Source organism: Merops nubicus, unplaced genomic scaffold (genome assembly GCF_000691845.1).
Source record: "Merops nubicus isolate BGI_N331 unplaced genomic scaffold, ASM69184v1 scaffold36181, whole genome shotgun sequence".
Taxonomy (NCBI): Eukaryota; Metazoa; Chordata; class Aves; order Coraciiformes; family Meropidae; genus Merops; species Merops nubicus.
In genome coordinates, this window is record NW_008590903.1 from 3154 (window position 1) to 31116 (window position 27963).

General features: G+C 36.4%; 1 protein-coding gene across 1 annotated transcript; it reads left to right on the forward strand.

The window, feature by feature from the left end:
- Nucleotides 1-27963, forward strand: CWC22 (CWC22 spliceosome-associated protein). Its single transcript, XM_008950094.1, has 18 exons — nt 1-108; nt 840-994; nt 1119-1376; nt 1853-1981; nt 4145-4313; nt 4629-4682; nt 5616-5751; nt 5842-6048; nt 6173-6235; nt 6579-6674; nt 7915-7996; nt 9234-9294; nt 20152-20229; nt 21346-21498; nt 22397-22524; nt 23450-23551; nt 23662-23864; nt 27377-27963. Exons 1-18 carry the CDS (start codon nt 1-3, stop codon nt 27961-27963), a joined length of 2769 nt encoding a protein of 922 aa, XP_008948342.1.

Consider the following 27963-nt stretch of genomic DNA (forward strand, 5'->3'; position numbering starts at 1 on the left):
ATGCTGAGGCTTGATCTGGTTTCTTTCCCTTTTCCTGAAGCACGGTTCCGGTTCCGAGCAGAAGGAAGGCTACAGCTCACGCCAGAGGAGCCTGTCTCCAGAGGACAGGTAAAGCAGCCTAGAGCCCACGGGTCTGTACCCGGGCCTCACACAGTGACTTGGACAAGCTACAAAAAATAGTGTTCTCTTTCTTTTTACTTATTGCCGTAGCTGAGCAGTGAAAAATAAGTGTTGGCTTAGTAAAATACTTGCATGTTAATAGAGCAATAATTAAATAGATTTGTTATTAAAACTAAATCTGTCAAAAATCCTTAGCATTCAGTTAAATTGTCACCAGACTTGAAAATCAGATGCCAGCTTTTTGCTTGGACTAGTATATTGCTGATACAGTTGTCACTTAAGAGCAAGATTGTTGATGCCAGCAGGAGGTGGAGGAATATGGTTTGAAGAGCAGTCTGCCAAGGTGTGAGATGAATTTTAATTTCACATTTTAATTGGAATGAAACCTCTTTTACTAAACACAGAGTATCATTTTTTCTCATAGCGTCTATTCTGTTTCATGCTACACAGGCAAAATTTGTTCCAAGGACTGCACAGTGCTGAATTAACCTTTATTTGATGTTATTACCATTTAGCATTTAATTTTAACTTCTAGGAGGTCTGTACTTTCTAGAGAGCTTCTTTGATTTTTAATTATTTTTTACTGACAGTAAACAATTATAAAAGGAGCATCGTCTATTTGAGTGATGCATATATTGACAGCTGGATTGCAGAAGAGGAATGGTTCTATATTGTAACATTGTATTGCAAATAGAAATTAATAGCATTGTTTTTCTAAGCCTGTTACTAAGAGTTTTGTGTCTTGGGTTGTGAATAGGGATGTGGAGCGTGACAGGTCCCGGTCTCCCAGAAAGAGAAGGTACTCTGATGACAGCAGATATGAGCACGAATATTCAAGAAGGGAATACTATGATGACAGATCTTCTGAAAGAAGGTATCCATCTCTTTCTGAATCAGTAACAAAATAGTCATTTTAAAGAATAAAACATTAAAACCTTTCACAAACCCTTGGGTGTTTAGAGTTTTTGGGTTTTGGGGTTCTTTTTGTTGTTTTTTAGAAGAGTGGAAAGAGGGAGAGACAGACACCATGAGAAATGGGAGGAGAGAGAATCTGATCGAAGGAGGCAGAGAAGATACTCATCACCTGATCGTAGGAGTCCAGAGAGGTCAACAGGCCAGAGCTCACTTCCTCATGAGGAGACTACTTCAAAGAAGAAGAAAGAAGAAGTGGATCCCATCCTCACTCGCACGGGTGGAGCATATATTCCACCTGCCAAGCTAAGGATGATGCAAGAGCAAATCACTGATAAAAACAGGTGAGTTGGAGGTGACATATTAGAGTTTTTACTGAGAAGAAAAACAATAAAGGATTTTAGTGAATGTTGGTGAAAATGGAATATCTTTTGAGGTTTGTGATCATTCTTTGGAGGGTGTGTTTTTATCAGAAGAGAGGTAAGAGAATCAGTTTATGATTGTACCTGCTTTTGCTGTGAAGTGTAAATGGAAAAGTGGAATACAGAACATAACTGGGGATTTTTAAAAATATCTTAGAAAACTGAACATACTGGGTTATGCCATATCTGCAGAGAATTACAGAGTTAGATCATGTTGGTTCAGTGATTACCTCCTAGTTAAGTGTGTAGTGGACTAGTCTTCACATTTATGCAGTAAATACTTTCTTACCTGTTTTAATGATTACAGCTTAGATTCATGTTTTCATATATAGATACATGAATTCACTCAGTTCTACCTCAGATTCATGCATTATTAATTTGTGATACCTTTGTCATAGCTTGGCATATCAGAGAATGAGTTGGGAAGCCTTGAAGAAGTCGATCAATGGTCTTGTCAATAAAGTGAACGTTTCTAATATAGAAAACATAATTTATGAGCTCCTTCAGGAAAACATTGTTCGGGGAAGGTAAGTCTTTGTATTTTAAAATAATTCTTTATTTATACTGTTCATATATACATCACTATGTGTGCTATGTGTAGTGTAGGAATGGTAGTCAGATTTTAAAATCAACATTAGGTTACATGATCCTATGCAGAATGGTCCCCTACTTGGGGAGTGAGCCAGGGGAAATGGGATTGTATGTATTGGGGGAGTAACAAAGTGCAACAGATGGTATATGCTTTCTTTTCTTAAAGGTTTTTACCTACACATTTTACTTGTATGACTTGAATTTGTGTGTGTCTCTGTCTATTGACTTTTGCATTCCTGGGTTTATTTGTGTGGGACAAATATTTGTAGCCAATGTTTAGCAAACCAAGTTTTCCTACAGTTATCTGGCTGGATTGTTTATTGTAATGTATAGAAAGTATTCTTAGGGTACTTGAGCACAGTATTAAGTCATGGTGACTAGCAAGTATTGTGTGATGACCTTCCTTTAATTTTCATGTCAGTAGAGGTTAAATATGCTAGTCTAAAGGAGTTTGGGTTTCTTAGATCAGCTTACCATTTAAACAAAATCATACCAGCACCAAAAAAAAAAAAATATGAACAAAATATACAGAAATAATTCAGTTACATTTCTATGCTTTTTCTATCAGAACTTAGTCACTGTTATTTGAGGAGGTTATAGCTAAGGAATGCATTACTGTCAATTCTGTCATACCTGTGGGAAGATCAGAATCCTATAAATAGCATAAAAATGACACAAGAGAATCAAGTAAAATCTGGACAGTGAGGAAATAGTTCCTGGATCTGATTTCTATTAAAAGTAGCAATGTAGTCTCAAACAGTCTCTTGTAAAACTGCTTTTTACTTGCCTGCATTTCATGTCCCAAAACTTAATTTTCATGCAAGTAGTAATACCTCAGTTTAAATATGAGCTTATTGAATGTTGTTAGAACACACTTGTCTGTGGAAGTATTTGTCTGGTTTATAAATTTCAAAATTACGTAGATGGAAAATGGCACTATTTCCTTTTATACGGGTAATTTTGCCTTCCAGATCAGCACAAAGGTGCACATAAGAATGTGAAGTTTTAAGGAGGTGTGAAGTCCTTCTCTGAGTTTTCTAGGTAGAGGGTAAATAGGATCTAAACCAGACCAGTTTCAGTTTGTGAGAAGTAACTTATAGGTTCAAATTAAATATTGTGTTTCTGTGCACTCATGTGAAATGAGTGCTGTTCCATTTGTCAGTCGTGCAGTCAGAAGGAATAAGGTCCTTAGGTGGATTTTATTTAGCACTGTGTGGGAGGGTTTTTGGAAGATTTCAATAGACCAACAGTTGGATACTGGTGTGTTCTTTGAACACTCACATTTGGAGGAGTTTCTTTTTTTCCCCTTACCCATTTGTAATGGAGTAATAGAGCAGAAGTCAAATTCTATGTATTAAAATTTTAGAAAAAGCAAAACTGAGAGGGGAGGAAAGAAGCCTCAGATTCATTTTAGACACTAGTGTTGTTATAAATGTAAGAGACAGCGTAATAAAAGTATTATCTCATGAGCCCTGTGTTTACATTAATTTAGGCTCTAAGTAGTAGTCTTCTGTAATCAGTTCAGTTCCAAAATATAACAGTTTTGTTCAGAATATACAGTTTCATTTGAAAAAAGCATTACTTTGCCCATTCTGCTGTTACTGAACATTCAGTTTTGTTATTCCTAGGTAGATCTTTGTCGTTGGGGAACTTTTATGGAAATAAAATTATTTCCTAGAAGTTTGGTTGGTTTAATTTATACTGCAACATAGTTCTGTTCTTCATAAATATTTGCAGGTGTTTTTTGTCACAAACGGGATTTTCTTTTTCAGCTGAGGAAAAGAAACAGCACAATAATATAAATTTCACCCCTCTATAGGGATTGAAAAAGGGATAACTGCAGGATACAAGATAGGCGTATCATTTTCAAGTGTAGTTCTCATGGGAACAATATTTTGTGAAAGATAAGGTATCAGTTTAAGAATTTCTAGGTTCAGACGTATTTGGGCAACAAAATTTGCAGAACTCCATTTGTGTATGACCATCTGGTATCTTCAAAGTATTCTGGCTATACGGCACTATTTTATCTGATACATACTGAATAAAAAACATTTTTCTGCTAATAAGACGTGTAATCTTAAACTTATGTATTTTTACAGGGGATTACTCTCTAGATCCATTTTGCAAGCTCAGAGTGCCTCTCCAATTTTTACACATGTCTATGCAGCTCTTGTGGCAATTATCAATTCAAAATTTCCAAATATTGGTGAATTGATTCTCAAAAGGTTGATACTGAATTTTCGCAAAGGCTATCGCAGAAATGATAAGGTATGTAAATGTGTGAAGAAGCAACATGCTGAAATTTGTCATTCTGCTATGTTAACCTTGTATCAACTATGTTCAAATTACATACTTCATAGGAACACAGCCAGGGCAAGTGGGTCAGGCCCGGTCATCAGTACATTTTTATTTTTTTTTTTTTTTTTGAAGTGTAAAAACCTAATTGTGAACAACTATCAATAGCCCAAAATAATATTACTTAATTTGATTGAGAAGGACAAATCTATAATATCTGAGTTACAAGCTTTTTCTTACCATCTTCTTCAGATGTGTTAAAATTTCCTGCTTTTATTTCTTTTGCAGCAACTCTGTCTGACATCTTCAAAATTTGTTGCACATTTGATGAATCAGAATGTGGTATGTTATTCCATGTTTCTTCTCAATCCAAACTCTGTATGGCTATTTCTTTAGTTTCAAGACAGCAGTAGCCTAAGTGAAGATATTCCCCCTCTTCTAAAAGTTACTGAAAATCTTAGTTCAGGTTTCCTTTTAATAACTGCTTTAAGTCATTAGGACCATTTTAGAGAAGACTTTAATAGTTGCCTGTGCATTTTTTTTTTTTTCCACCCTTATCATTGCACTTACACTCCAGAACTTCCCCAGACTTGGTAAATCTGTTTGAGCTAATATTCAGATAAATCTTGATGCAAAGCAAGCATCACCTGAGGCGCTGTCCTACAGATCTTAAAGCAGTTTTCTTGCAACACTGTCATCTGACTTAAACGCCTGTGTAGGCAGAACCAGACTCAGTTGCATCTAAACCAGATATGTATCCAGCTCTGTGCCAATTCATGTCTTAGAAATGTGAACGCTCCCATTTAAATACAGGCAAGAAGCAGTGTTTCAGGAATGCATGGGGAATGCATCAATTTGGTAGAGAGGAAGCTAATCTGAGAGATGCCATTTGCTTATATGCCTGGCCCTGGAAGACCTGGTTTGATCATAGACACAGTGCACTTAAAACTGGCAGCTGTAGTGTGGGTGTGGCTTCATTTGCTTCGTGGAAATGCATTCTAGTCTCTTTCTTAATGGCAAAATGTTTTTCATTGCTTTCTTGTTCATTGCAATAGCATAATCACATTCAGTATGCAGTTGGTGTAAATAGAAGTGGTAAAAATTGTATTTGAAATTTTTATTTCCTCTTAATTAGCGTTATCCCACTCCTCTTGCCTTGTGTGTGAGTGACTAAACAAGTGTGTGGTGGCATCCTCAAAGGGTGGAATGCTATATCGTATGTAATAATAGTGTAACACTGTACATTCTAATTCTTTACTGATACTCTTTCCATAGGCTCATGAGGTTTTATGTTTAGAAATGCTCACTTTGCTTCTTGAAAGGCCTACTGATGACAGTATTGAAGTAGCAATTGGATTTATTAAAGAAAGTGGGCTCAAATTAACAGAAGTTTCTCCCAGAGGTATTAATGGTAAGTATAATTGGCCAGAACATTTGTCTTTTTGGTGTTTGTATTAATAAATCTTTTTTATGTTTACATTTCTGTTGTTTCCTTTCAAAGCAATCTTTGACCGTCTCCGGCACATTCTGCATGAGTCTAAGATCGATATGCGTGTTCAGTACATGATAGAGGTCATGTTTGCTGTGCGCAAGGATGGCTTCAAGGATCACCCCATCATTCCAGAGGGATTAGATCTAGTAGAAGAGGAGGATCAGTTTACTCATATGTTGCCATTAGAAGATGACTACAACCCAGAGGATATTCTTAGTAAGTCAGAAACGGAAGATAATTCTATGATAATTCTGCATTCCCCATGAAAATAAATATAAGGTTAAATATTCATTGCTTTTTCATTCTATATTTTAAATAAAGATTCTCTTTTATTCTAAAGATGTTTTTAAGATGGATCCGAACTTTATGGAAAATGAGGAGAAGTACAAAATGCTGAAAAAAGGTAGGGATGTGTGTTTATGCATGTTTTATATATAATTGTATATTTACATGTTTGTAGGACGTTTCCTTATCCAACTATTACCAACCTTTATTTAACAGTGGGTAATATTTGTAACCCATGTAACGGTCTTGTCGTTCACCGTAGACCTTTCCAATGTTTTCCTGCTGTCTTCTTTAGTATTGTTTCGCTAGTTATGTTTTCATCTGGTTATGACATACCTGGGTTTTTTTGGCTCTGGCACATTCTGCACATGAGACACCTTTCACAGGTGTGGAATTAAGTGTCTTTTGTAATTAAACTATAGTGGTCTATATTCATCTAATCAGGGATACTGCTTTTCCAGAAATTCTTGATGAAGGTGACAGTGAATCTGAAGCAGATCAGGAGGCTGGAAGTAGTGAGGAAGACGAAGATGATGATGAAGAGGAGGATGAAGATGGTAAGTGTGTGACTGGCACCTTAGTAGTGTTTGACTGGTTTTAGATGAAACAAGAAACCCTAATTTGTTACACGTTTTGCAAAACTGAGCAAGTTCAAATGTTAAGGGATGTTCATCTTACATTATTCTTAGATCTGAGGGTTAACTGGCAAATAGTATAAAAGTAACAGTGTAAAAGGAGTCATCTGGCACAGGCAGGAAATTAAAAGCAGTATTACCTGATTGTTCTTGTCCATATCAGTTTCATGCAAGAAAAGCCTTGCAACATAAGACACGAAAAATAATGAATGTGAACACATTTCCTCAAAAATCAGCAAAGACAACCTTTCTGGATACTTTCTAGTGCTTATGATATTTTAAATTCACTTTCAAAATCAGAATGGATTTTCTTACAACTATATTAACATCCTGTGTTTCTCACTTCTTAGTTCAGTTCAGACCCTTTTTTATCTTTTGTGGAAGCAGTCAGTATTTATGGATTTTTGAAGACTGTATTTGATTCACAGGAAAAAAAAAAATTAATGGATAAATGGAACTGAAATGTTTGTGCAGACTGTGTAATTTAAAAGCCAGCCAAGTCCTGTTCCTATAGAATACTAGGAATGGATTTCCTTACCAGTTTGCTGGAGTATTTTGCAGAAGAGCAGAGCTTTCAGGCTGATTAAAAGTATGGGAATTCATATAACTTTTCATCATTTATGCTATTACCGAAGTTTAAAAGAAGGAAAGAATAGCAAATACTTAATGAAGGAAGGTGTTACCAGAATAGTTTTGATTCAGAATGGGTTTTTCTACACTTGTTCCAGGACAAAACAGGTGTAAAGTGCTGTAACATAGATCTCACACATAACAGAAATTTCCTGTTAAAATCAGAAAAGCTATTTAAATTGCTGTATAGTTAAATTATGCAGAGAATATCTTGCTAATAATGTAAAAAAGAAGTCTGAAACCCGGAGGCTGCAGTGGCTGAGTTATGTGAAGGGTCTTTTAAAATATCCTCTTAACCATATCTCTGAATATTTACCTGTTACAGATGAGGCAAATACTGACAATTTTTTTCTTCTCTGTAGAATTAAAAAATTCTGAAAATACATAAACCTGCTAAACAGTCCTGAATAAATATCTCTAGAAAAAGTGTTGTATAGTATGCTGCAGGCTTAGAAGAGCTTTATTTACTAATTGATTACCTATATTTGCCTTAATGTTTGGATCTTTAAAAACACATGCTTTTGTTTTCCAGGTCAGAAAGTTACTGTCCGTGACAAAACAGAAATTAACCTGGTCTCCTTCCGTCGTACAATCTATCTGGCTATTCAGTCAAGGTAAATATAATTTGTATACCAATAAGTGTAGTTAGTTTGAAATGGGTGAACAGGAACTCATTCTTTTAAAATTCTTTTTTAGTGTACAATTTTTTAAAAAAAAAAAAAAGTTTTCTTTATGGAGCCTGACCTGATTATATAAAGCAGTCTGTTTTGTCAAATGGATACCCAAATTCTCATTACAGGATAAATCTTGTTGGTTTAAAAGTGTTTTGGTGATGCACTGGGACTTCTCTATGGGGGTTATTTTAATCAGAATTTTCTGAGTGAACCAGTCAGTGATATTTAGATTATACAGCATCTGAAGAATTTCTGAAAACAGCATGGCACGCTTAAAATAGAAATGCTGTAGAGTTTCTCCAGGGAAAGAAGTTTCTGCTTACCCAACTTCTGACGGTGAGGAGATCTGCAATGTGCTACTCTTTAGGCCTGTTGGCATCTGCATTCTTTGGAAAATAAGCATGCAGATAGCAACCCTGCAGTGTACTCTTTGTATTCATCTTAAGAATGAAATGCCCTTGCAGTGCATGGCACAAGTAGTCAAAACATAGAGGTATAACCCTTGTGTCACCTGGGTGAAAAGAGATTTCTCTGTATCTTGCTACTCAATTCCATTGATAAAAGTAGGCATGGCCCACAATATTCTGCAGGTCTGGACCTGCAGGAAGAGTGAGATAATATACTTGTGGTATTGATCATTAGACACAAGGTGTGTGAAAGGCTCTTACATTTCTTAAAGTTACTGTTGAATACTTTCTTGCTGTATTTGTTTTTTGTATAATACTTGGGTGGGGGATGTACTTACTGGTAGCTGAAGGCTTTAGTATGCAAGAATGGGAATGCCAAGAAGAAAGTGTGGTATATAGTGCCTTTGGGGCTTATGTACAGTGCTTGCATTTCAGTTTTCCAGGGCATGAAAGATGAGATCATATGTTTCTGTTTTGCTAGGTTTTGTAAGATGATGTAATGGTAATAGTGACTAGAGTCACCTTCTTTGCAAGTTGTCTGCAAAGGTGATGGCTTCGGTTTTCAGATATGAACTCATGAAATACAACATGTTCATTTAAAAACAATAACAAAACCCCCAACAAAACAAACCGCTTTCTAAATGTTAATGATTTAAACTGTTTTGAAATGAAGTATTTTTTACCACTAACAATTGATCTTAATTCTGGAATGTCTTTAGCATGGTGTATATTGCACAGATAACGAGAAGTACTTTTTTCTATTATTGCAGCTTAGACTTCGAAGAATGTGCTCACAAGTTGCTGAAGATGGATTTTCCTGAAAGTCAGACTGTAAGTCTTAGTTCTTATTCTTTTTTGTTATTAAGAAGTAATACTGTAGCACTATCTAGAATCCTTACTCTTTTCCTGAGAGCCTACTTTGCGCAGCAAGCAGATGAATGAGAGTGATTCCTTACAGCTGTTGCACCTGAAAACAAGTCTTGCAACCTTTAGAGGAAATTGGCTGGAACGTATTTCATAAGACATTTGTCTTACACAATTTGTCCTTTCTGTCCAGCATTTCAGATGTTTGCTCATAGCCGGTTGGAAAAGGTTTGTTGCTTGGAGCCTTGAAACATTTGTCTTGTGAGAAAAGTACTGCAGCATAGCAGCCATTCTCAGAGCTCTGTCTCTGAAAGAATGTGGAGTTGAAGATCCCATTTGCAGGCAGTTGTAGACTTTATCAGTGGGGCTTGAAATTTGGCATAGTGTAAAGGAATGCACTGTTACCTTGCTTTCACAGTCCTCTTCAAATAATAGTGTAATTAAAGCAGTGGTTAGTGTCATTGCTTTGTTCTAGTCTTGAAGACAAAATATTTTGTCTTCAGAGACTCTGTGTAAGATCAATACAGTTGGTGTGGTTCCTAGGAAAGGGAACTGTCCTTCAACTAGTGACTTACACTAGATGTGGGTGGAATGTACATACCCATCTGGTCACCTGAGCAGCTTTTCGGTCAGCTGTACACTGCTATCGGGAGAGCTGCTGATGCCAATGAAACAATGTGTGTAGAAGTAGCCTTAATAATGTCATAGTAACTAGTGAGTGGGATCTGGGCTACAGTTAGATGTTCTTTGAAAACTTTATTTAATCTAGTAATGAGGCATAGCCAAATACCATGGCAGTCTCAATCAACTATTAACTACTCTATGGGCAAGATCTACTCAGAAAAAATAAACATGAGGGAAGGAAAAATGCCAAACCGTTAATCAGAGTCTTAGATGCATTAAAAAAAAAAGTAGATTTTCTTTCACCAATTTATTAGATTATTTTTTGAGATTCAATTTAATATTTGCTGCCACATTTTGTTCTTCTGCTTTCTTGGAATTCTTTGCTTGCTGCAAATTAAAATAACTAGAAATAGAGCTGAATTTAAGCTGTTAACTTTTCATATATTTATGGTGTGGTAATTTACTGAATATGAACCTTTTTTATATTAAAAATCTTGTGAAGGGCTTTATTTCTGTCTCAGTTTTGGGACACTTTATATTCTTCTCTATCAGTTGCAAAATAAATACAGGAATGCATTGCATTGTAATGTATAACACAAAAATTGTTAGTCCTAATTTTGTAGGAAAGTTTTCAGAGCAGCTCCCAGGTCTAGTTTTGAGTCTTGGGAACCTGTGAGTAAATTGAATATATAAGGAACTGTTTGGAATCAATTAAATACAATGCTAACTAGTTTAGCGTACAGTAACTGTGACAAGCATCACTGCGGTCTCTGAAATGTTTCTGCTGGTGTTCATGTCTCTTTAGTGAACAAATGGTTGGAGGAGACAAGATATGATATCCTATAATCTGTCTAGTCAAGTCTCTTAGAAAAATATTACTTTGTTCCTTTAACATCTTATTTCAACAGATTCTTTCCTATCACTTTGTGCTTTAGGAAACGTGTAAAATTCACTAAACATCACGTCTTTTCATTAAATTATAAATTTTTAATTAAAATTTAATTAACATTTATAGCATTCTTTGAACATTTCTTTTCCTTAAACAAGGAAAATAATCTTTTATTTGTTCAAGTTAATATCTTCTGATTGAATTGATTACCTCTTCATTCTTTATCAAAACAAACCACAGGATTATTTTTTTAGCCAGAAAATACTGTTTTAATGAAAGTTTCATCAACCTATATTGCATGGCATTGTGTCTTTATCTGTAGTTTCTTTGCACCTTAAGATTTAAAGCTTTAACCTGTCTTGAGGGGTTCCTGACATATTTGCTGAACTCTTGGGTGGATCTTTAAAGTCTGTTTATAAGAAAACTGCTGTTTAGATTGAGTGTAGGAGAGGTGATAGTGTCATGGTTGGTGGTTCTTTACAGGGAATACCTTCCAGGCAAGAGCTCGATCTCTGTGCCAACTCCTGCCATGATTGGAGTTTATCACAAGGAGCAGGTCCTAGAGTTCTTGACTAAAGTGTTGTATAGTGCAATTTCTATCCCTTAAAAATCAGATTAAACTGAATTCTTAATTGCAGAATTTTTGTTCAAATGAAGCCTGATTTTTACAGTAACTTCTGTTTTTCCTTCTGGAAGACTTTACTTAAAGCCATCTTTCTTTAGTTCTGTCATTAATAGTGTTTTCCACAGGTTTTGAGACAGTCCTGAATGACAGTTTTGAGACTGACAGTTTTGAGACTAATATAGTCTTAACATTCTTGCAGATTAACTGTTCTGATATTCTTTATGTAGAGATTTTTTTGTGTGTGTGATTTAGCAGGTCAGAGTTCAGAAATATATTTAGCAGTTTTTATCAGTGGTTGAATTATCAGATTATTGTGTCACATTCGCTGCTGTGCAACACAAGTGTTTGTGTGCTTAATACCAGTAATGGATCTGTCGCACAGCTCTGACTCACAGAAAGAAGATTAAGGTTCAAATGGATAATCTATGGAACAGAACAACATAATACTGCTTTTTGGCAGTGCAGATTAGTACTGGGTTTTGAGGAGAATGTCAGTAGTCTTTATTTACTAACCTAAAATTGTTGTGTTCTGACTTGAGATGAACTGAAATGCTGCTTTTTCAGACATGAATGGTGCTATTAAACAGAAACATCCCTCTTCCATTTCCCATCTTATTTGCATGCAATTAATTTTTAGTACTCAACTGTATACTCGTCTACCTCAAAATCCTCATTTCCATCTCATCCTTTTTTTTTTTTTTTCCTCCCACACTCCTTTTTTGTGTGAAAATATTGCCTGCTGCAGGGTCCTGTTTTTCTTTCTCTAGCAAAGACTATTTCTTTCCACAGTTTTCTGTACACACTCAGTTTTTGTTTCCATCGTTCTGCTTTTTCTTTTTTCCCTTCACTATTTCTCATTTGTGAGTTTTTGCTCCAGGATTCTGGAAATATTACATCTCTTTCTTGTACCTGGACCTTGTCTTTAAACAGTCCTCCTGATTACACTTGATCTTCTCACCCTTCTTACTCCTTTTTTGTTTTTAAGATGACCCCAGCATATTGTTTTCTGTGTCAAAGGGCCCTCCTTTAGGCATTAAAAATGAACTCTTACTTGCTTCCGTATTCTATTAATCATTGGTAGGTGTAAGCAGTGTTCTTTCTTTTTTATCTTTGTCTGGTTTTGTAACCTTTCAGGTATCCTCTGTGTATCCTTTTTTGGCATGTCATAGCTACCTTCAATTAGTTACTAATTTAAGTCAGTAGCCTAAAAGCGTTAGTTCTCCATGGTTTTACGTTGCCTATTTAACACAAATGTATGGAAACCATTTTGAAACTTGGTCATGAACTTTCATCCTGATCTTTTTTCAAGCTGTCTTTAAGGATCCTGCTGTGCATGATAGTTTGTAGACTCACTCTCCCTTCTTCTACCACTGTGTTTCTTAAAAAAAAAATCTTTTGAGTTTTCTTATGAGATTTTTTGCCTAAACCTGTTACTAAATTAATTTTTTCCTGTTACTCTGTTTCTTGTGACTTCAGCTAATTAAATGGTATCACTGTCTTCCTGCTTTTGATTTTTTCTCCCCCTTTATTTCTGACCTCTTTTCTGAATTCTTGTCCAGTTATGAGAACCTAGTAAATAAGTAAAATTTAGAATCTCTTGTGCTGATATTTGTCCTCACTTGCCGAGCAGATTCCAGGTGAACTCTTGCTAAACTAGCGTGCCTCTACTTCTTTTATTTCAGATCAGTGAATGTTGTTTCTTTAACTCAGATATGAAGATGATACTATATATCTCCTCTGCACTGGGGCTCTCCTTCATGTGCATCTTCCATGTAGATTCTTAAGCTTTAATGAAGTGGTTTATGGCCTGTTTTTTCTTGTTGATTTGACCTACCTATTTGGTATCTTCTGCTCTTTTGCATTAGGTGGTAGTATTTTAGTGTGTCAAGTACTCACTGAGAATTTAATCCTTACGTGTTGGTTTGTGTTTTGTTTTGTTTTTTTTTTAAGGGAAATAGAAATACAAATAGTGAAATTCTTCATTTTGCAGTAAACTTAATAGGAGGAAGGTTGCTTGCTTTTTTAGATGTTATTTAAATGCAGCTGAAGCCTGCAGATCAGAAGTTACCATAGTCTGTAGCCTGTGAGAAGCTGTAGTACAGTCCTACAGCTGCTTCTTGGGACATATGTTCAGTCTTGGCAGAGCACACTTTTTTGAAAAAGTGTTGTTATTATATGTGTTAAAGCTGCATTAATCCTAGGCAATATCAAAGAAATTAAAACTGTAGTTAGAGCAGTATAGTTTTACCAGTTTTTTGTGGCTTCTGAACTATGAGGAAAGCAAGCACGCACGCACGCCTGACTATATTGTCAGAAATAGGCTTTTTATACTTTCCCTTAACAGATTTTTTGTTGCCTCTGTTTTTTGGAGGACATTTAGTTTTCTGATGTTTTTAGTTGAAAGAAAGGGAGTTGAGGATCCATGCATTAATACAAACCTAGACAGGAGTGACAACTATTTTGCTAGAGAATTGATCCTTCCTTAGGAAAATAGGAAGAATACAGTTGTTTGGTTTTTTTTTTTTCAAGATGCTACTGCCTACAGAATACTTAATTTTAGAAGGTTCTTAGCATCATTCATGCTAGGAATGGAAAGGGAAATGTCTTGACTTTGCTCTCTAGCCTCCCTCAAGAAAAGGATGGGGATGACCAACCAAAAAATCAATCAACCTTGCATTGTTCTTGCTCTTGGAAAATGTGCCTAAACAGATTGGCTTTTAGACTTATTCCTTTTTTTTTTGGGGGGTGGGGTATGATGAGAACTAAACTTGTATACAGCAATGCTTGGGACTTTGCTGAATTAAGTTAGAGCCTCTTCTGTAAGAATATCTGTGCTGTAATGCAATTATCCCAGACAAAAGCAATGGGTCACAGGATAGGTTTTTTTATTTGAAAAGAGAATAATTATTGTTGGCACAGCCTTCTTGAAAGAATTATGCATGCATTTGACACATTTTCATTTTTACAGGATGGTGTCACACTTAAAGTCCTCGTTGTAGGGGTGGGAGTGTCAGTTTTCTCTTGTGCTATTTATGCATCAAGTCCTTGAAAATAACAGAAGTACTTATTTTGACTTGACATTCAGTAAGAATGTAGTCCAGGAAGCTAGTATGGAGTGGGATGGTCTACAGCTGATAGTTATGTTCTGATGAAGTTCATGATTTCTTAGTCATCCATTTCCTTTGATATTGTAGGGCGTTGCAACTGGTAGGTTTGGCAACTGAAAAATTAGTTCACCGACTTGCTACTGCCTGTAAAAGGTGATCATCCTCAAGCAGACTTCCTGTCTTTTGAAGAAGGACTTTCTGTGGGCCTGAGGTGCTGAATCAATCTAAATTTTCAGAATTTATCACTATTTTAAAAGTATATAACAGTATTTTTGACATTGAGGTTAAAAGTCTGTTTAATGAGAGTTTTGTTAATGCGTAAACTTCCTTTGTTTCCCTACTTTTGCTGTTGTTAATGTCTGGAAGTAAAAGTCTAATGACATGTATACACCTAATTTTCTGAACCATGGGCTGTTTTAGCATGGACGGTCATAGCATTTAGTTCAGGTTTTCCATTTAAATTTAACTGTACTTCTTTTCAAATACATTGCCTTACATCTACAAGTTCTATCAAAATGAGAATGTTATTACTCTCAAACTGATCGTGTGAACATCAGGCTGGCTCATGCATTAGTTATCTTAGTTTTGAGATTTAGTATGACAAAAACCAGTAAAATAATAATTTATTACATATTATCTAAAATATTATATGTATATAATAGATATATATTACATACCATATTTAATATAATATTTTTTAAAAAAATCTTAATCCTTTGAAGACTGATAGCTGGATGTTATGTATTCTAAAACTTCTAAAAGAATCTGGCCCTCAGCCTGATTTCCGTTGTGTTAAAAAGGACTTTGTGTACTTATAGCTGTTTTTTAATCCAAGGGAGGCAGTAACTGATCCCTACCTACAGAGCATAGTTTCTTAAACTGTTTGACTGTCTCTTTATGATCTTATGATGCTGGGAATGCTTCTGACAGTCCATCAGTTTACAGGGTGTTTATTCAGTACATAAGATGCATAGGTTAGCTTATATGGCTTGTGTATGATATGTTTAAAATAGAAATGATATATTTGATGTCAGAGCTGTGTAGATCACAAGACAAAAAGCATTCTGAAGTCTGTTCCTCAGGAGTCTTCCGAAGGTGTTGAAGAAAGAAAGAAAGGAATTATTAGTTTTACCAGTAGCCTTCAGTTTAATGTGGTCCACACTCCCACTAGAAATTTGACTTTGACATTTTTCAAGTCAAAGTGTTGATTTGTATGCTTGTTTATATTGTGTTACCGTCTGGCCATTTTACACTGGTCAAAGTTTTTTACAAATTACATAATATTTTTGACCTGATTTTCCCATATGTAGGAGCCTCAAAAGAGTACAACATCAGAAAAAAAACCCTGCTTCTGAACGCTATAGCTAGGATATAAAATTTTGGTAGACAAGATCTGGCTTCTTCAGTAGCTTTAATTTGCCTAATATGCAGTGATGTTGGCATCGGTGCAGTCCCTGAAGATGCAGAATGTCAGAAAATGCACATACAGGTACAGAATCTGGATATTGAGTTAAACTTTGGAAAGACCCCCATAGTGGCACCAGTATACCTCTTTCATTCTCTCCAGTGAATAATGTAGATGACATATATTTAGAATTGCAAACTGTTTCTAGAGAGTTTGGTCGGTGTGAATGACGTAATTGCCTTGGCTGACCTGAGCTTTCTTTAATGACTTGAAGAATGGAATAGGAATTACTCTTAACAGGCCTGTGGATCACACAAAGGGGCTGAGCTTTGACAGGAGAAAGCATCTAAATATATAGATGGATTATTCAAAATATTGCTTGAAATAATGAGTATTGGATTAAAAGAGGTCTTCCAAACCATAACTATATGGAATGAAGTCCCAGAAGGATAATTCAATACAGGATATCTACTAGATAAGGTTATTTTAAGCATATGCTCCTCATAACTTCTAATGAGCTTAATTTATTCAGCTCTTACTGATCTTTTCTACCAGAAAATACTTTCATAAAAAAAAAAAGAAAAACTAAGACTAATTTTTCAACTCTCCTGAGTGCTTAAAGCTTATTTGTGTTTTTGGAAAATAGGCTGCATGCACTTTCTAAGTGTGGCACGTGATAATGATTTTATCCTTATTAGAAATACTTTAACAAAGTTTTCTGAAATCGTGTATCTTCATGACATTCATGTTCTAATAAGGTAAAAATAGCCAATTTCATTACATAACAGGGAACTTCATTGCCTCTTCTGTGTACGTTGTGGTACAAGTCGATGTATACAAAATGAAGGTGTAAAAGACATACAGAGTAATGCTGTGTTGGTTTTACTGACGGCAGGCATTAGCCAGAAGTCTGACTGGACTTTGATCTTCCAAAGATGTCCCTGCATGTTTAACTTAAGGAGATGAAATTGTGTGGGGATGTCTTCTCATTGCCTCAGCTTGTGCATGGGATGCATGGAGCAGAGCTGTGGCTGGCAAAGGGAGGGGGGATAGAAATGAAGTTGCTTTGAGCTAGGGAGGGGTGAGGAAGACCTCCCCTTGGAGACAGCCTGCAGGGCAGCTCCAAAATTGCAGTCTTAGCTGAATGCAAATCTTAGAAGAAATAGTAAAAAATAAGAGAAAAATGGGGGGAAAAAGGTGTGCTAACTGTAAAAAGGAATCCATGAACAGGACGTGAGAAAGCCGAGTTGCTTCAGCTCTTATGTCTGCAGGGAATGTAGTCTTTGTGTGAAGCTCAGAGAATGTAGTGTGGGTGGGGTGTCCTTGTTTTTTGAAATGGTAAAGCTGGAGAAGACAGTGAGTCTGATTTTTCTGTCTTTGCCTAGTTTACCCTTCAGCATCTTGAAATGTGTGGTGATACTTGCCATGTTAGGTTGAGCCACATCCGACTAAATCCTGTTTGGGTAAGAGCTAGTGGGAAATGTTTAGGGAAAATGTAAGAAATGCAGTGTATTTAGAGGGATCTTTATCTTCTGTTGGAGTGATTTTTGGGAAGTGCCTTTTTTCCCCCCACAATAAAATAATGAATTAAATATCTCTACAAAAGGTTGTTCATTGTCTGTATGGGATGTTTGCAAAGCATTTTACTTCATAATTGGCTAGTTATACATACTTTTTTAACTAAACTGAATACATACATGTTGAGATTGTATGAAAACTGTTGAACAAGGCAGTATAGAAATTGCCTGTGAAATTGGGAAAAAAATTCATTGCATTCTTTAAAGCAAACGATGGACTAATCACGGGCTCTTCCTACCATAACCATCACCAGAACTGTTACCCTTTGGACTACAGAAATGACTTAACTAACCTTTAAAGCTATAAATGGAGCTGGAATTGCCAGGTGAACTTGTCATATCTCTCAAAAAATAGTTAAATCATTTTAAAGCTTTTAAATTTTTAATCTGGAAAGCAGTTACTCCAGACCTAACCTTGAGTTGTTTAGCTAACGCTAGCAAGAATGTCTTTGTGGGCAAATCTGTTTTCATGCCTGTGGTTATTCAAGATACCCTCATAGAAATCATTGTAATATTTAATTAAAATGTTAAAATATTTAATTATTGTAAACCACAGGGGATACCAATGTTGTAATTGCATTTAAGATGAGGAAAAAAGGCAATGTGTTTTTCAAGTCTTTCTAGATGTTATTAGCAGTGGCATCAGCATGTTAGCCTTTTTATTGTTTAACAACTGATTAACTGCAGCATTACTGTATAACAGGATACTATAAAAAGTTAATATGCGTTTTAATGCATCACACTAATACAGTGTGACAGCATTTAAAAGAATGCCTTTAAACACATCAGTAAGTTTGATACGTTACTGCCTTGCTATTTGGGGGAGGTATTTTTTTTTTTCTTGCTCATCATGGTTAGCTTTTTATTTGCATTTTTATGATAGGCAAAATGTTTCTTTTTGGAATACATGTTTGAGGGATGGCACAGGTGGGAGAGTATGAAATCTGGTATACGTTACAGTAAACTGGTGTAGGATACGGAAAGAAGAAAATGGTTGAAATTATCCAGTATTTTTTATAGGACTGTTATTATTCCATGATTAGTTTAATTTCTCTTTAAAGATACATGACTGACAGCCAAAAACCTATATGGGAATATCATAAATTGCTTTATGCTATGGAGTTGGTCTTATGAGAAAATAAAAAGTTAATGCAGAAAAACTGTAGTCCTGTTTAAGCACCATGTATTTCATGGCTCTTAACTTATGTTTTAAAACTTATGTTTTAAAAATGTTTACTTGACTTGTCTTAATGCTTTGAAATGTGACCTAAACCTGTTCGTAGCTGTATTACAATCTGTAACTTCCATGGTAGGTCAGAGGAATAAGTTTTAAAAACAAACCTGTGTATTCTTACTTGCCTAGACCACTGCTCTGAGCTTGTGAAGAGCTCTGGTCCTAGAGGCAAGGTACAAAGCAGAACCCACCCATGTGTTTTTCCTTCTGGTTCTTGGGGGTGGGGGCCAAGGCATAGGAGGATTTAGCTGCAAGAGAGTGATTTAATAATGATCCTGGGGTGATGGTATTTGGGAACAAGGAGAAAGGGAGCCAGACAACCTGTGTTCCAAAGGCCTGGGACTAAATGGTTGGTATCAATGGAAGGAGGATGTCTTCTGTGGGACTGCTGGAGCTGGTGCTAACATCTGTGTCCACTGGGGAAATGGGGAAAAATGGAAGATAGGCTGTCAGGAATGGGAGATGCACAAAAGTTAGGGAAGGCTAAACCAGCTAGACTTCTTCTGCTCCTTCCTAGTCAACAAGGAGAGATGCTCTTCTAAAGGGTGATTTCTAACATGAGCCTAAAACAGCTGCTTTAGAAAAGTTGCTGGCACACTCTTGGTGAAAGAAGTCATCTGGGCATCCCAGCCTTCCAGGGTTGAGTTCAGTCTTTCTGAATGTCCCCCTTGGGCCTTCCCGGTGAGACAGTTGCAGTGAACCCACTGCCTTCTGTTTGTTTATGGTAAGCAGAGTTTGTGAAAACTATAGCTGAATTACTACAGATAATTAGTGTATGAAGTCTACAGATATTTTTGCTTTTGGAAGTATGCTGCTAAGCATGACGATTGTATTTGAGTTTCCAGATGGTTTGTCAATAAGATGTTCTGGCACTAGCAAGTTGCAAAGAGCGTTCATTTTCTATAAATGCGGGGATTGCTGCTATTTAAATAAATAAATAAACCTTCCCAAACAGTAAAACAACCTCCAAAAACCAATGCACTACCAACAAAACTGAACACACGAAAAGCCCCCAAAACCTTCCCTTTCTATCGTATACCTCCTTTTTTCACTGTGGTGAAGTCAGTTTGTGCCTTAGTTTTGATGGTTTTTGGTTAGATGTATAGGGTGTTGACTCAGATTTTGATTGACTCAGAAGAGGAGATTTCAATGGCAAGGGTTTATGTTCATGTCCAAGATAATTTTTAAAATGTGAGAAACGCATAAAACTACTGCTGTTGCCAATGAAGTTTTATGTAAATGCTGTAGACTCAAAGCTCACATCCATGTAAGACTTTCTTCAATATTTTTGAACTTGGTAATGATGTGTTTTTGCTGCTACAGTGGATTTACCTACAGGATTTTTTACATTTTCTTAAACCAGAAAGAACTCTGCAATATGATACTGGACTGCTGTGCTCAGCAAAGAACATATGAGAAATTCTTTGGTTTACTGGCAGGGGTGAGTTCTGGTTTTGGATTTTATACTTTATGGTAGATTTTTTCATTAGTATACTTTTTTTTTTGTATGTCAAACCTAAGCTTTAATGGATTAAATAAAACAGTCTTTTTGTAATTCTGAATAGGATTGTATTAGTAGATTGAATTAACGTTTTGATTATAATAAGCATAGGGAATACAGAATGAGAGAACTAATTCTCTTTTTATATTGTTGCTTTTTTTGCCTCCCTCTATTCTCATTATGGTAGAACAATAAATCAGTGGCAAAGGAATGGTACTAAAGAGGTAAAAGTATTATAAGTTACCAGAAAATATCCTTTTTACAGTGCTGAAAGTTAATTTTGGAGACTCTTGTCTTTTACCCCTTCATTCAAAGCTGCTTAACAGGTTTTATTTAGAGCACAAGACTGAATATTTCCCATCCCTGTGGGTGGTTTGTTCTTCAAGTAACATAGTTAGCTCTTTGTGTTTGTGTAACTTATTGGTAACTTACTTGCAGTTATTTCTTAGTTAAGTTTTCCCTATCTGTGATATTGACATATCATAAAATAAAATACTTGTCTTCTTGAAGGAGCAAGTTTATGCTGAAAGGGAATGTTTTTTTCAGTTGTAGTTTTTAGTGCAGCATTTAAGAAAACGTTTCTTCTGACAGTCACGTCCAAAGCATTAACCATATCAGTCCAGGTGTTCAGTAGAATGTTAATAATAATTTCCATGGTATTTGGAATCTTTATGTCCAAAATGTCTGGCATCCGTTCCCTGCTGCCGCTCTAATTTTAAACAATTGTTCAATTATGTAATTAGAAAAAAATAACATTTGATAGGGTTACATCAGGTGAAAATGCTGGATATAGAGAAGTAAAAGAAATTGCTGGATAATTTACTGTAGTTCAGAATTGATATTTACTACTTTGCAATGCAGATGAGTTTCTTATTCTGACAAACTCCTTAAGGCAATAAAATGTAACCATTTGAAGGTATTTTCTCCTCCCAGGGCTGGTTAAAAGGAAAATCTTGCAGTAAATATTTTTGCTATTATGTCAATTACATGTAGGTTACTTGCATGTTTTGTATGTGGGTTAGTCTGGTTGTTTACTTTGGTGCAATGTTGTCGCAGCGTTTCTGCATGTTAAAAAAAGAATACATGGAGTCCTTTGAAGCTATTTTCAAAGAACAGTATGACACCATTCATCGTTTGGAAACGAACAAACTGAGGAATGTTGCCAAGATGTTTGCTCATCTACTCTACACGGATTCAATTCCCTGGAGTGTAAGTAAAAAAGTCTGTTGTCCTAGACTTCTGTGTCAATATTGACTATCCAGTATTCAGAAATAATATATAAAATATTGGGTTTTAGAATTTATTCTCCACTTTGTAACTACTTGTATTTGTAGCAAACTGCATTATTTTATCCTCTCAGACTGCGAAACAATTTTGTGTTGCTTCTTTCTGTGCCCTGTGCATCATCATCCTCCCTCCCTCATTCTTAAGTAGTTGATTTAAGCTGTTGTTTTATAGAGCTCAGATAGAACTGGTTGATTAAAATGTACTTCTTTTAGACTTCTGAACTTTTAAATCAGGAATGTAAATAGCAGAACTGTCTCTAAAAAACAAGCCTAAAGAAACCTCTTAAAATTCTTTACTGTATTAAAAGTTTTACAGAATTAAAAGAAAACTTATAATACTGACATTTTGTGATTTAAGTGCCAAATGAAAGCTATCTTTTATTCTGAGATAGAATAACGTAGCATTACAAATGAAGAAATAAATACCAAGGTAGCTTTTCTTTTCATACTGTTTTATTCGCATTTCACAGCCTAGTCTAATTGTCATTATTCAAGCATGCATAAATCAGCCCAAATGTGTCACCTCCTTAGAACTTAAGTTTCAAATCTTTCACTTCCCAGAAGTTCTCACACTTGATTTTTCTCTTGTGGAGCTTTCCTGGATAAAATAAATCTTTAAAGAGTTACTAGCATAGGTGTTATCAGAAACTGCTCCCAGGTGGCATAAAAGAATTTTGAGGAAGAAAGTCTTGACTAGGGGAAAAAAAAACCAAACTCATTATTAGTTATTTCAGGAGGACAAAAATTTTTTCAGACAACTAAGGGAATGTCCATTTAAACTTACGTGGTTTTTTTCTAAGTATTTTTCTAAATATTTTCAGGTCCTTGAATGTATAATACTGAGTGAAGAAACAACCACATCCTCCAGCAGAATTTTTGTCAAAATATTCTTTCAGGAACTCAGTGAATATATGGGACTTCCTAATCTAAATGCAAGATTAAAAGATGAGTAAGTTGAAATTTTATTTTCAAAGCTGTAAATTTAGTTAGTTTATCTGTATAAATACAGGTAAGAACTCTGTTTTGAAGTCCAGATGTAGCTTCAGTACTTTAAGAACAAGTTCATGCAGCGTGTTCATGCAAAGAGTCCCATTAAGCTGAGTGTGTTGCCATCAGTTTGGGGTCCAGTATGTGCGTGACTATGTGCAAGATGTATCCTTTTTTTTTTTTCCCAGTGATACTCAGCTTGTATAAGAATTTTCCAATTGCAAGTCTATTTTTGTGTATTGTCAGCCTTACAGCTGTATAATAAATGTTACTATGGCTTCTTTTTCTAACAAAAAAAAGCACATATTAATGTTTTTTCTAGGATTACTTGCTTATTAAGTGTAGCATAAATAACATTATTTTAAGCCTGCATGTGACTTAATGCATTGCATGCTGGCAATGTTACTTTCAATTGCTTGAGCTATGTTCTGTAAATTGGGATTTCTTCATTGTATGATGAAGAATTCAGGAGATGCTTCAGCTCATGTAAACTTCAAATAAAGCCCTGAATACAGTTTCACGGGATGTCAGCTTAGGTACCTAGATCTTTGAACTTCTCACTCAACAGGTATTATCCTGTGTTATCACAGGCTACTGTGATTTCACAAGTCTCTTCAAGCCTTCACAAAGTGAAGCTTTCTGCTGTGATTATCTGGCAGCATGTATGTAAGTCTTCAGTGTGTGAAAACTTGTTTTCATGAAAGAGCAAGTTTTTAATCAGCATTTTGATGAGATGCATCACAGATATAAACAATGAAAGTATTGAAAAATGCACAGATTCGTTTGCTTTCCTATGGAGATCCACAGAGTTCATTTATCAGTTTATTAGTATCAGTGAGAATTAGTGATAAACTGACACGGTGTTTAATGTTTTTTTTTCCCATCAGAACATTGCAACCTTTCTTTGAGGGATTATTGCCTCGGGATAACCCAAGAAACACTCGCTTTGCCATCAATTTCTTCACTTCTATTGGCCTTGGAGGACTAACGTGAGTAGCACTTTTCTGATTTGATTATAACTTTCCTTATCCCTCCCTTTGCCACCTACCCCCTGTCCAGAGTAAAAGAGAGTTGAAAACCACTTTTGTTTGTTAATTAGGGATGAATTACGGGAACATCTTAAAAATGCACCTAAGATGATAATGACACAGAAACAAGATGTTGAGTCATCGGATTCATCTTCGTCTTCAGAGACAGACTCTTCCTCAGATTCTGATAGCAGCAGCAGCAGCAGCAGCAGCAGCTCAGAGTCATCCAGCAGCAGTGACTCCTCATCTAGCAGTGACAACAGCAGTGACTCAGGTACTTACACACTAGATGTAATTACATTCTTCTGTTTACTTCTGTACACCTATTTTTTGCTATTTCTAAGTATAGTTGTTTTGAGGAAAAACTAGCTATATGCAGTGTTACCTTCTCTGCTTTGAAAACTAATATTTTTTTTTAAACTTACAAATTTTAAAATATTAATATTGCTCATGGAAATTTATTTCATGATTTAGAGAAATCTGAGTTCCATTTTTAGAGACTTTTGTATCTGAGGAACATTGTTTTGTAGATTACTTTTTTTACACAGTTGAGACCTGTTGCACAGTGCTATCACTTCAGTTCAGTGGAGGATGGAGGGATTAGAGTTATTCCCTATTGATAGCTCTGTTCTGTGGGATGTTTACTGGTGAACTGTAGAGACTGTCTACAGCTCTGTTTTGTTTGGCTTGATTGAGTGACCTTGATACTACATGTGTTCTTCCCTGGAAATGCGTCCTTCTTCGTGGGTCAGCAATGACACCGTTCTAGCAATGTGTTTTAAATTCTCCTTCTGAGTCTCAATTTCAAATTCCCCTTCATCAGAAAGAATTTGTGTGTTGGTACAGTGAAGTCTGCAGAGAAAACTCCACAGAAGTGCTAGCTTTTGCTGACAGCTTAGTATTTCATAGATCGATGCATTATAGTTAGTGTTTAGCAACTTATACCTTCCTGCTGATGTAGAGCATTCTATTTGACATGAAGTGTTACAGCCATTGTTTAATCTGTAAAGTACATGCTCATACAAGTTGGTGTGTGTGGTCTCACCCATCGTGTATAACATGAGCAGATGATAACACAGCATGACTTTCTATAGCACAGAAGCTTGCTGACTTGAAGTTAATTTGATTTATTACGTGTCTTTGAAATGAAAATGTTGATTAATGGAAGAAAAGCTCATGCCTAGGAAGTGCATTTTTGCTCTTTGTTGCATTCGTACTGTAGCCATTCTGATCCACGTGTGGTGGCATTAATCGCGTTAGTGACGACAGAGCAGCAGAGGAGGGCTCAGCTAAACAGGGTCAGGGGAGGCACTGTCGGCTCAGCAAAGAGCCAGATGGCTCCTGCACAGACAGCTGCAGCTCTGCTGAGCTGCCTGATAGGAACCAGAGGGGTGAGTCCTTAGTGACAAACCAACTGAGTCCTTAGTGACAAACCAACTGAGTCTGCAGGCTGCTGGTATGAACACTTTAGTTTTGTAAGTTTAGGACCTTCCCTTCTTGTCTTCTCTCCATTCAGGAACACATTCATTAAAGCTTGTGTTTTGATATGTCTGCACCCAGGTTTCACTGGGTGGGGTTTGGGTTTGTTTGTTTGTTTTTTTTTTTTCTGGTTCTTCTGTACTTAAATGTGATATTCAGAACACTGACTGGACAGAAGTGCATTCTTTAATGGTAAACTTGGTTGAGGTCCATTACTGGTTATAATTCCAAGTCTTTCTATGTTTGCAGCTTTTTAAATCTTTAAAATAACTGGGTAGAGTTGAAAGGTATTTTGCAGAGAAATGTGATATATTACTTTAGTGTTTTAACAGTGCGGTATATAAGAAAACAGGAGAACTGATTAGAAATCAAGCATACAGCTAAATTAGACATTTAATAAGGCATACAATAAATTAGACAGTTAATGTGTGGAACTTCACCAGCATCTTAACTCAGTCTAGTCTGGAGAGGTCATTCCAACCAGGACAGGTCCAGCAGAGGACAAAGTTTATCTGTTATTGAAGCAGCCTTTTCCTTTGTATCTGCTTTGTCAGGTATCTCTCTGCAGTCCAGTGGAAGTAAAATAATAAGGAAAACACAGTTTAAAAAACTTAATGTATTACTGATCCATTGTCACATTTTATCAGAATGCCAGGTTAGCCTTAGTTCAGAGTAAGAGGCAAGCCAGCTGCTGTGGAATTCAGATATTTGATGTACTGTTGAATCAGTTTATGTCTGTGGTCTTCTCAAAAGATGCTGAGAAACAGCTGATATAATACTATAGTTCATACAAGAAGGTAAATTAATGGTTATTCTAAATGGTTCTTACTGATAAATACTGTGGAGTGATATCTAGAAGTTCCTTATACAGAGCAAACAGGAAGAATAAAGACTCTTCCACTGAGATCACCATTGTGTATTTAGAAATACACAAGTTAATTTTAATCTTAAATTGTTGACAAAGCTGTCACCATTTCTCCTGAAAATGAGCCAGAGGGATGTGGTGTATGTTGCTGCAGTACCATTATCTCAAGCTATTTCAGTATCCTCTACATGGCACCCTGTTTCCTCATGGGGTGGTACTGGAGATTGTTGCCCATGTGATGATTTTAGTCTTCATTGACTGATAAGCTTTTCCAGAACGTAATTGGGAAAGTAAGTTAGTGTAAAGACTGGATAGTCAGGAAAAATATTCTTTAAAAAAAAAAAGAATTGAGTGCTTTTTTTTTTTTTTTTTACAACTGTGGCCTTTCCTGGGAAACAGGGCTCCAAAACGCTTAGCGGTTGCTCCAGAGGACTTGAGTAGCCACCCCCTCCCCCTCCTTTGTACTGGCTTTATGGTTGAGCTGACGTCACAGGGTGTGAAATATCCCTCTGGTCAGTTTGGGTCAGCTGTCCTGGTTATGTTCCCCCCAGGCTCCTGGCCCCCCACCCAACTGCGGGGGGAATGTCAGAAGGAAATTTGGTGCTGTGCGAGCCCTGCTTGGTGGTCGTCACAACACGGGTGTTAGCAACACCCTCCTGACTCTCGGCACAAAGGCACCGCCCCAGGAGGCTGCCATGGGGAAATCAGCTCAGCCAGACCCGATAAAATGGCAGAACATATCTTACATAACTAAAAATTCTTAGAGCAGCAGGTTTGCACATCTTATGTCAGAGTCACGGTGAGTTGTTCTAACACTGACACAATTGCTTAGTAATGTTCTGCGTTCAAGTGCAGATTTGAGGCTTTTTTGGTAAGTTGAGGAAGACATCTTTTTGGTTTGAGCTGCATCATATTCTCAATACCGTGTAGGAATAGTAAGTGAGATGAAATGCAGAAGTCTGTTCCCTAATTTCTTACTTGTACCCTCTTAAGGTTTTGGGGAGATGCAGTGTGAGCTTGCTTTTTGTTACCATGAAATTCTATTAATAACAGTGGTGTTCCTGAGAAATACTGATCTGTAGAGGAAAAATGGAGAGTAGTCTTGGTCTTGATAGGCAGTTCACACTTGTGTAGAGAATTCTCTTTATGTAAAATGAAAAGCCTGTAATGCAAGCTGGCATTTAAAAATAATCAGTACCTGCTCAACTAAAGAATGAGTGAATTTTCCCCCATTTAATGAGCTGCTTAATTGGAGGTTGGGGGAGCAATAAAATCAAAGCTCATTATTTTGAAACCTTTGTCCAGATACATATCCAAAACAATTTCCTGGCAAAAGATAAACTACATTTGAAGTTCTAAAGAGTTAATGGGTCAAGAGTAATGAATTAAAATTACTTATTTAATTTTTAATTCATTACTCATGTCATTTGTTATCATTTCAGATGTTTCTAAAGCCAAAAGAAAGAGAATGCAAAAGAAAAATAGAGCATCTGATAAAGTTTCCAGGAAAGAAAGAGAAAGGAAAAGGAAATCCCTTGAAAAGAAAGCAGGAAGGAAACATCGAGAGGAAAGAAGTGATACTGAAAGCAAATCAGAAAGAAATCACCGAAAACTGAGAGAATCACACAGGAGAGATGATGTATCAAAATACCATCGCCGAGACGAGTCCAATGGCAGAGACAGTTACCATGGAGGGAAGGACAGGAACCATGAAAGAAGTAAGGACCTGGACAACAAACACAGTAACTCAAAACCGAAGAAAGCAGAGAGAAGAGTTTCTTTGTCTGACGATGAGAATTACAGGCGCTGGAGCAAAGACAGTGGACATGGCAGCAGAAGAAGAGAGAGATCAAAGTCAGGAGAGAGAGCCCATAATCACTCGAGTCCAAGGGAGGTGGAGCAAGAGGAGCGGCACAGGAACGGCTCGGAGAAGCCCCGAGAGAAGTACAGCCGCTGCTCTGAGCAGTGCAGGGAGCCCGGGAGGAGCGAGGACAGGCGGAGGGAGGCTTCTCCGCACAGGCGGAAGTGA

What these genes read in the sequence shown, in the direction of transcription:
- CWC22 (XM_008950094.1), top strand. Translation starts at nt 1, where the DNA reads ATGCTGAGGCTTGATCTGGTTTCTTTCCCTTTTCCTGAAGCACGGTTC. An exon ending in GAAAACATTGTTCGGGGAAG is followed by an intron (nt 1,982 to 4,144) that starts GTAAGTCTTTGT and finishes GTATTTTTACAG; the next exon opens with GGGATTACTCTCTAGATCCA. An exon ending in ATTTTCCTGAAAGTCAGACT is followed by an intron (nt 9,295 to 20,151) that starts GTAAGTCTTAGT and finishes TTCTTAAACCAG; the next exon opens with AAAGAACTCTGCAATATGAT.